The following is a 9,249-nucleotide window of genomic DNA, read 5'->3' on the forward strand; positions in this document are numbered from 1 at the left end:
TTATAAAAATACAAAAAAAATAAATTATGAATATATAAAGCCATAGAAATATTCGAGAAACTTCATTACAATACAAATATCAAAAGAATTACAAATTTAATTAAGTTACAAATTAAAAACTTAAATTTAACTATGAATATGGGTAAGAACAATTAATAAACATAGAATGATTGAAGGAGTGCCACGTCGTCACAATTTCCATAGATATTTTCACGCCTTCATCCCATAAACTCTCACCGTTGATTCTCCCTTGTTGACCGCTATCTAACATCTCATCTACTGGTTCACAGAGTCTCAAGCCTACATTTTAGAACACACGAGAAAACCCCACAAAACTCCAACTCAAAGACTAGCGATGATGACATGTCGAAAACGACGTCGACGTGTGTGGAGATCCGAAGAGGATTAGAAATGTTGTGAGATTTCAACACGTGGACGGTGGAAATTCCACTCTCTCTCCACTCAATGTGTTATAAATTGGGATCATGGCTCCGCCTTGAAACTCGAACTTGTGTGTGATAATTGTTCTTGTGACTTGTTCTTCGTCGTTATCTTCTTTTCTCCTGTGTTTGTTTTTTGTTACCTGAGAAAATGTCTTGCTGCGGTGGTAACTGTGGATGCGGAAGCTCCTGCAAGTGCGGCAGTGGCTGCGGAGGGTGAGTGAGGTTTTCGTGTCTTTGTTGTGTCACCCTTTCAAATATCGGTTTATTTTTTCTTTGTTGAGAGTTTTCTTCCTGGATTTTAATTTGCTTTTCGAGGACCCCTTTTGGTTGAATTTCATGAAAGTTTACGCTTTTTTAATTTTCTTGCATGGGGATATTCTGATAATCTGAACATTTATTTTGCTTCTACAGAATGTGTTGTATTTTCTTTACACGGCAAAGTTTTTGGGGTGTTTTGATTTGCTATCTGGGTAACCTTTTGTTGAATTTGTATAGAAGTTTGTTATTTTTTTTTCTTACGTGGTTTTTGCATGTTAAATTCCGACCACTTTGATGGTCTAAAGATTGCGGTGCTTCGATTTTGTTTGGTTTTTGAATACCCTTTGAGTTGATCTGTTGTTAGAATCTCCAGGAGGTTTTTATATCTGGGGAAATGGTTTTGGATGTCCTCAAATATATTGAATATGAATTCGCCTGATCATGATGGAAATGAACCATATTAATGTTTGTGCACTGCTAAGAAGAGAGAAACGCAGTGCTTTCAAGTAAAAAAAAAAAATCAAGAGAGGAGTTTTTACCATTTGTGTTGTCTAAAATTCCCTTAAACTTTTTTGTTTTCTAATTTTCTGGTTTTTGATTGTTCTGCAGCTGCAAGATGTACCCAGACTTGAGCTACACGGAGCAAACAACCACTGAGACTTTGGTCATGGGAGTGGCACCCGTGAAGGTTCAATTCGAAGGTGCTGAAATGGGTGTTGCTGGTGAGAATGATGGCTGCAAGTGTGGATCAAACTGCACATGCAACCCCTGCACTTGCAAGTGAGCTTGAATAGCAAAAGCTTGAAGCAGAGATGGACCTTAATTACAATTAGCAGCAGGAATAATTACAATAATTAACTATTATCCGTAGTTAAAAACCTTAAAATTATGTAAGTCTGTGTGTCTGTTTTCGTTTTCTCTGGTGTTAGGTCTGAACACCCTTTAGAATAAAGTGGTCATGTCTTGCCCTTGAACAAGTTCAAGTGCTATGGACTTGTGATGGGATTATCTAGCCATGGTTACTTTGGTTTGTTCTGTGTAAAGTTGGCTAATCAGAATTATCAGTCTCTGCTTATAATATTATATTACTGGTGTGATTTTGTTAAGAATTTTATACAATAAAGGATAACAATCAGATAATTACAAAATCAATACGAATATTAGTTGGTTCAGTGATGAAAGTGTGTGAATTTGAAAACTAAAGGAAGTTGATGTGAAAAAAAGAGGATCATTTCTCTCCATCTGTTTGGAAGGTATCATATGATATTACGATGGCATTTTTCCAAACACATGGTGAGGTCGGTGCTGGTCCCCTTCTACTTGAAGTCTGAAGACTGAAAGTGAGTTCCATGTGCGTGTTTCTGAAACCAAGGCAGATTACTATTGCGATAGTTACAGCTACTGTGGCTCTTTTCGAACAATCTTAATATTTTCAACTTTTTAATTAACTTGAAACTTAAAAAATGCATAAAATTGTAATTAAACTAATAAAGGAAAGTTTGTGTCTTAATCCTTTTCAATCTTTTAATTAGAGTGCAACTTATAAAATGCATAAAGTTGTAGTTAAACTAATAAAGGAAAGTGTGTGTGTGTGTGTGTTATCTTCCAAGTTAAAACGTGTCATATCTTATAAGATATAAATTTACAGAATTAAATATTTTATAAGTTAAGGAGCACAGTAAATTTAAAAATGTTTTATAGAATAAAATATAAATAAATATTTTGTATGAACTTAAATCAAAGTTTTATAATAATAAATCTTTTAAATTTTAATAAAATAATCTATTAAACACTCAAAAGTAAGAATGAAAATATATTAGTAATTTAAAGTTTATTCAAGTCTAAATTATAAAATTTTATATTAATGTAAAATTAATTAATGTCAAAATTGGTTTTATAACGCATTAAAATTTAAATATTGTGAAAATAATATATAGTGGAATAAATATTTTTAATAACATTCTATTACACTCAGTCAACACAAGCGCAGTAACACACCATCCACTTAAAAAAGGAAGGGATGCCATTTAATAATCTTAAAGACTTGACAAGCATAATCTGTAGAGAATAATTTATCCTTTGTGTTTTGACTTTTTGACTTTTAAGAAGGATTAAGGATTTCAACAATTTCAAATAAATTGAAATAGAACTATTTATAATTAAATTTTCTTTATTTTTTAAATAGTTTATTTATTGGAGTAATTAAAATAGGGTCCAAATGAGTAAAAAAAAACCATATAAAATAAAAAATATATAAAATAAAAAATAATCATAAACGTAAACAAATTATAATATATTTTATGGTTTAATTTTTCTATTTTTGTATATTTTTTTGTTTGTTTTCAATTCTGTCAAAATTTAAATAGCCATAATGACATGATGGAACCTAACAATCATTCTCTATTTAACCAAATATATTTTAATTTTTTTTATTCAATGGCCCATTTTGCAATTCGAATTTCAGTTTTACAAATTAATCATTTATATTTGTCAAATTTTAAATAACAATGAGAGGATATTTTTAGATTAAGTTGTAATCTCTTAGATCCCACATATCAAATACCAAAATCTATCATTGGACTAAGATGCAAGATGAATCCAGAATAACATTCCACCCTCCTTTGCCATGTCGAATATGAAGCATATAATGCTTCTAACACAATGTTACAAAGAAATTTGAGTCTTGTTAGACCAAAGATGTCCTTAATTTTGACTATTACTAACAAAAGTATGATTTTAAACATTCATACAAATTAATGTTTAGCAGTATGATTAACTATCAATATACCTGGTGTTCTCTACAAAAATAATATTACTTAGATATAGTATTTAATAATGTACTTTATGTAAAAAGACAAGTTGAAGTCTTGGATCAACATCATCCATTATTGATTTTTTGTTCCTATCCATGACACTAGATAGCTGAGTTGTCTTGTTGACTACATACAAATTGATTTGAGTTCTAAATGAAGCTGTGACTAAGAAGCCATTTAGAATTAGTAACTTCGGATAACTCTAATTATACTAAAACTGAAAAAAGAAAAGAATAATAGGTACCTTTTAACTTTACATGGTATGAAACATGAAAAGACATAGAAAAGGAAAAGAGAGGTTGAGTTATGATTAAAGAGAAAAAAAACGATCAATATTGTAAACTCTGCATAACAAGATTAAAACAATAGCACTTTAGTTATTATCATTTTGTTTATCTTAAAATAAAAATGGTTGTTTTCAACTGAACCATGAGAATGATTTATTCGAGTGTGATCTACTTGTACCTGCTCATCAAAATGGCATTTTGTTTTCAATTTATATAACTTCAACTGAAAAAAGTAATAAACAGTGATGTGGGCAAGAGAATAGTAGAAATAACTGACACTATGTTACAAAGACCACAGTTTCTCAATGATGGGTAAAATATGTTTGATTAGGTTGTTACAACATACAGGAACACAAATCAAACTGAGAATAGGTTGCTAGTTGCGGCGGCAATGAAAGGAATGCAAATTGCACTTGATGTTTGCCAATAAAATAAAAAGACTGATAGTGAACTTCAACTGAGTATTGAATCTTCAGATTATTCTTCAAATAATTTTTTTGCAGCTTTAGTGAATAGGTTATGGGCCTGTCAGAAATGGTAGAAATTAGAATTTTCGCTCACACTTTTTAGAATAAAAATTTCAGCTAAGGTGCATGTGTTAGCATACCTGCTTGGTAGAGAGGCCTATCTTCTCCAAATCATTTAACTACAAATTGCCAAAACCAAAGCATCACTAAAAGCATTATTATGCTTACTTAATTCAGTATCTGTATTATAAATATTTTCTATACTAACCGATTTAAGAAGAGTTTCTTCTCTGAGGTCTATAATGTATTCCGCCATTTTCTCTCCAATGCCCTGAAGGAATTGAATTCCGAAAATTACAAAATGAAAGAAAAATAGTTGATAAAAGAAGTAGCTATAGGGTATTTGTGACCAGCAAGAATGTACCTTTAACTCAAGTAGTTCCTCTCTGCAATTCAGAATTGAACTCAATGTTAATATACCTTAATAGAAGGTTCACAGACTTGATATGCTTCAGATAGTAGGCAAGATACAAAGGAAAGTGTTTGCTTTACCTGCTAGCATTATTCAAGAAATCGAGGTATTCCTGAACTAGACAGTTCTGCATAATGAAAAGAGATGTGAGAAATGTTGGTTCAAAAAGTTCATTTGTTAGTGGAGTCAGATAACCTTTGCTATACCTTAAGTGTAGAACTTCGTGTGCTGAATTTTCCAAGTGGAGTGTCATCCTTTTGTATTCCTTTATTAGTGGAGCAGGTTGCCAGAAAAGGTGTTTGTGTGAAAGACAATGCCTCAAGGGGTTTTTGAACAGCATTGATGTTGATGGGGGAAAGGGCTTTTCTTAAAGGACTCTGTGCTGCATCATTACTCTCATTAGTAGTTGAGTTCACTCCCTTTCTCAATGGCTCGGCTACATATAAAGCCATGTTGCATCAGAGCTTTAGAAAGCACACAGGACTATATCAAAGTACCAATTTAAATTTTCCACATTATATTGCCAAATATCATCAAGAATTTCACACAGTAGCATACCAGGTAGATTTTTGTATGATTCCCATGCAGCCTTATTAGCATCATGCTCAGTCTCTTTGTTATCATTGTCCTTGACAACTGATGGTGCATTCTGCAAAGCATTGAGTACTATCATATTTAAAGAAAGATGCAAAGGTTTCTTCACTGTGAATAAAAATTAAAAAGATTATGAAGACTATTATATATTCAAGAAAGAAAAATGCAGAGGTTTCTTCACTGTCAATGAAAATTTAAAAAATCTGGGAAGACAACAAATTCCTTGTTGGACTTTTTCTTGCTTCTTGTATTTTCAGTATGCATGACGTTGCATGGGTTATTGAACTTCCCTTTGGATACTCACCTCCATGCATGAATCAGTTGAACCTTCAACATCTAGTAAATTTCCAAAAGCCACAGCAAAGGCGCTGCTAAGTAAAACATTTAGCAGTGAGTAACAAACTCAATTAGAGAATGATTATTGTAATTATGTATACAAACAAAGGTACCCTAGAGTCACCTTTCATTAGTACGTTTAGTATCTAAGTTGATGGCACTTCTTCCCCCCTTCACTGAACTGTTAAAGGTAATGGATCTCTTGGCAGGTGTAATGATGGAAACGGGAGTTTTCTTCAGAAGAGGAGAATTAAATGGCCCAAGTCTTTGTGTACTCTTTGTTTTTCCTTTTGATTCTAACCAAGCTCTCAATTTTGTTTCCATGTCAACTTTAACTTTCGGGGTCTCTTGTTTGTGAGCTGAAGTTACAAAATTTGTGACATGCCTTGATCGAGCAGCTAAACTTACAGTATAAACAGATTCCTGGTATTCTCTTGGATTCTGAAATCAAAGTTGTCTACAGTAAAATTTTCAACCTAACCATAGTTCACAGTGAAGCAAACTAATAATGTTTTCTTTTCGGTTGCACAAACAAACTTATATAAAACTCTTAATCAAGCTCTATGTTGTTTATGCATCAGAAAATTTAGTGGACGAACAGAAAATGAGAAGAAAAGAACTATAAACTCTATAGCTTTACCAGGCAAGCAACCATCAGTGCACGACTTGTTCCCCCTAGAGAGTCCTGCAATATACGGGTCAATTTGCTTTCTCGGTAGGGTACTCTAGGTTTGTTGTTGTTCAATGCATATACCACATTTGACAGTGCAAACAAGGACTGGTTTATCTTTGCACTCTCTTGGAGACGAATCCCTTCATTGCAGGTCCTTCGGTTGTCTTCATTACCTGCTTCAACATTAAACACATAAGATTATAACAATAAGTGCTTCTAATCCCTTACACCGATTGAGCATGGAAGTAACCTGCCAAGTCTATGAGATTCAACTTCCCACATACAACAGTTCCGGTTCCATCAGCCGAAGGAGTGGACACAGATATCACAAGCACTCCATGACTCCTACTAGAGACATCATTAAGACCTGTGTGGGCAACTTTGCGTCTCTGAACTCCACGTAAGAAAACATCTTGAAATTCAGACATTGTGTTTATAGGAACCTGAGACAGTCCCCGGAGGTGAATCTGCCCATCTTTGCCATCCCAAACTGAAATCTCGTTTGCTTTGAGCTCCAAAAGGTCGTAGCATCGGTCCATGTAGACCTCATAATATGAGATATGTGCTGTGCTGCCAGTGCTCTGGCAAATAGACAGGATCATAGACATTGCCAGTGGCATCAAGCCAGGTTGTTCCTTGGTTCCCTGCAACACCAAGCATCGGTTCATCGCATGTATACAATACAACATGAAGATGTAAGAAACTTCTGGAAAGTATAAAATGAAAAATCACATACAATACAGTACTAATATTTAAAAGCACGCAAAATTTTACATCTAGGTAATTTAAGGACTCCAACAGTGGATAAATTTTTCCAAATCCTCCTCCTTTTCCCCATAACCGGGACCTATGCTATTGTTAACCATAAACAATTGTCCTAATTCTCACCCTCTTAACCCTAAAGGTGTGTTTGATTCTGCATCAGAAAGCCCAAATGGGGATCAAAACAAGAAAATCATAAGCTATATGAAGTAGCTTCTATCTTGGATACGGGAACGAGGCATGCGTGTTGGCTTCTCTGATGCAAAACTAAACTGGCAAGAATCTTAGACTGGATACACTATTTTGAATCCTCACATACATCAGTTTGAATACTCACGCATAAAACCTACAACTTTTAAATTGCAGTTTTCAATCCCCCACTGCAGCTGCAAAATTGTAGTCTTTTGAGATCTCTGTAACTGCATGTCATCCACAATTTGAAACCATGCCCATAATCCTTACTTGCAAGACTAGTGTGCAGAAAAATATATCTGGGATCCATGCCATTGCTGAACCTCGTAATACAAAACCTAAATACTTCTCATCCTCGTAGCTAAAAATTCAGAAATTGCTCCAAGAGAAACTAAGTCATACATCTAGATAAAAAAAAATGTATAAAAAAGAACATCTGCTACGGGCAAAGTGTGACATATTGACATTGCTAATCACAAGACGTTAGCTTGAAATATCCCATGAATTAAAATCCCTATTGCAACAAAGTGAAAAACAAGTTTCCTGAAATATCACACTCACACCTGCATGGTGTATGTCTTCCCACTGCCAGTAGCTCCATAAGCAAACACCGTGGCATTGGATCCACTGAACATTCCCGGAATCAAGGGGCTAACTTCTCTGCCGAATATCTGTCCCACATTGTCATCTTCTTGCCCAAAGAAAGAGTCCAACTGGTAGCACTCATTCCGGCTAAGGTAAAAGATAAAAAACTGAAACAGTTAGAGCCCCTCATCATCAAAACCAAATTTCACCTACAGAAAAACCCAAAGGTGCAAACTTTAGGAAACCTGGTGTCTGGGTCTTTGAGATAAACAGCAACCTCTTCCTGGGGAAACTCGGAATCTCTGTCCAAGACGGAGATGCACGAAACGGGGTCGCCGTTTTCTGTTGAGGTTTCGTGTGCGAGGAAGGGTCTGACCCTGACGATAACCCTCACTTTGGAAACTGAAATTGAGGTGTCGGAGGATTTCTTGGGAGTGAAAGATTTGACGGGTTTTGGAGTAGCAGCCATAATTAGAGGCATAAAAAGCTCAGAATTTGATGGAGAATTGTTGAAATCTTCGGTGAAGTTGAAGTTCGAGATGTGATGATTAGACAGAGATGAAGAGTGGGAGAGGTTTTTGAAAACATATAACCGTTGGGTTTGCTCAGTGAATTTGGGAGGCACTTTTCATTTGAATTGACCATGATAGGAAAGAATACATGGTCCCCTTTGTTCGTGGGACCCATATACTATGAATTTAAGCTTAAAACTCAGTTTTATGTAGGAAGATATTCATATTATAATATTAAGATTAATAGGCAAATATATAATTGATTCATAAATAAGCTGGTCGAAAATTTAATAAGAAGGTGCTGATATTGTTAAATAATACATTTCTAATATATTTTTTATTCGTTAACCATTGTCAGTGATAATTCACATAATTTTCACTAAATATAGTTTATTCTAAACTCAACATATTGTTTGTTAGGTAAAATTTACTGCAATCCTTTTTTGGTAAATTAATGTTGGTATATTGATCAATGTTTTTTAAATATGTAGATTTCTTTTTTCTGAAAAATATGTTTTATGTAATAAATATTTATTAAGTATTCTGTACGGTTATTTTTAATAAGAGTTAGGTAGTTTCTATTTGGAAACAAATTGAGTTCAAATTATACATATTTTCTTGGATAGTTTTACCGTTTCTTTGGCACTGTTGTATAATTTTTCATATAAACTTAGATATTATTATGAATTTTAACATTTAGTTGTACTGACATTTTATTAATAATTTTCTATTACGTGTAATTTTATTCAAATAAAATTAAAAAATAAAAGAATTTATAAATGATTTATGATAAAAATTATAAAATATAGCAAATTATATTTATTTGAAAAAACCCTAATAAATATGTCAAGATAA

At 33.5% G+C, this 9,249-nt stretch overlaps 2 protein-coding genes across 2 annotated transcripts; one reads left to right on the top strand and one right to left on the bottom strand.

Annotated features, from left to right (window-relative positions):
• Positions 1 to 490: 490 nt before the first annotated feature.
• On the top strand, positions 491 to 1,784 carry LOC108329743 (metallothionein-like protein 2). Its single transcript, XM_017564102.2, has 2 exons — positions 491 to 656; positions 1,311 to 1,784. The coding sequence occupies exons 1-2, from the start codon at positions 592 to 594 to the stop codon at positions 1,483 to 1,485; spliced, it is 240 nt and encodes a 79-aa protein (XP_017419591.1). The 5' UTR covers positions 491 to 591; the 3' UTR covers positions 1,486 to 1,784.
• Positions 1,785 to 4,098: 2,314 nt separating this feature from the next.
• Positions 4,099 to 8,507, bottom strand: LOC108327942 (kinesin-like protein KIN-10B). Its single transcript, XM_017561679.2, is given in 13 exon segments — positions 4,099 to 4,326; positions 4,409 to 4,447; positions 4,537 to 4,599; positions 4,693 to 4,714; positions 4,821 to 4,867; positions 4,947 to 5,176; positions 5,299 to 5,389; positions 5,639 to 5,702; positions 5,795 to 6,111; positions 6,311 to 6,516; positions 6,594 to 6,987; positions 7,861 to 8,029; positions 8,128 to 8,507. Coding segments are annotated over 13 exon segments (1,950 nt in total). The 5' UTR covers positions 8,364 to 8,507; the 3' UTR covers positions 4,099 to 4,254.
• Positions 8,508 to 9,249: the final 742 nt, after the last annotated feature.

This window comes from Vigna angularis, chromosome 2, assembly GCF_016808095.1.
Source record: "Vigna angularis cultivar LongXiaoDou No.4 chromosome 2, ASM1680809v1, whole genome shotgun sequence".
NCBI classification, from domain to species: domain Eukaryota; kingdom Viridiplantae; phylum Streptophyta; class Magnoliopsida; order Fabales; family Fabaceae; genus Vigna; species Vigna angularis.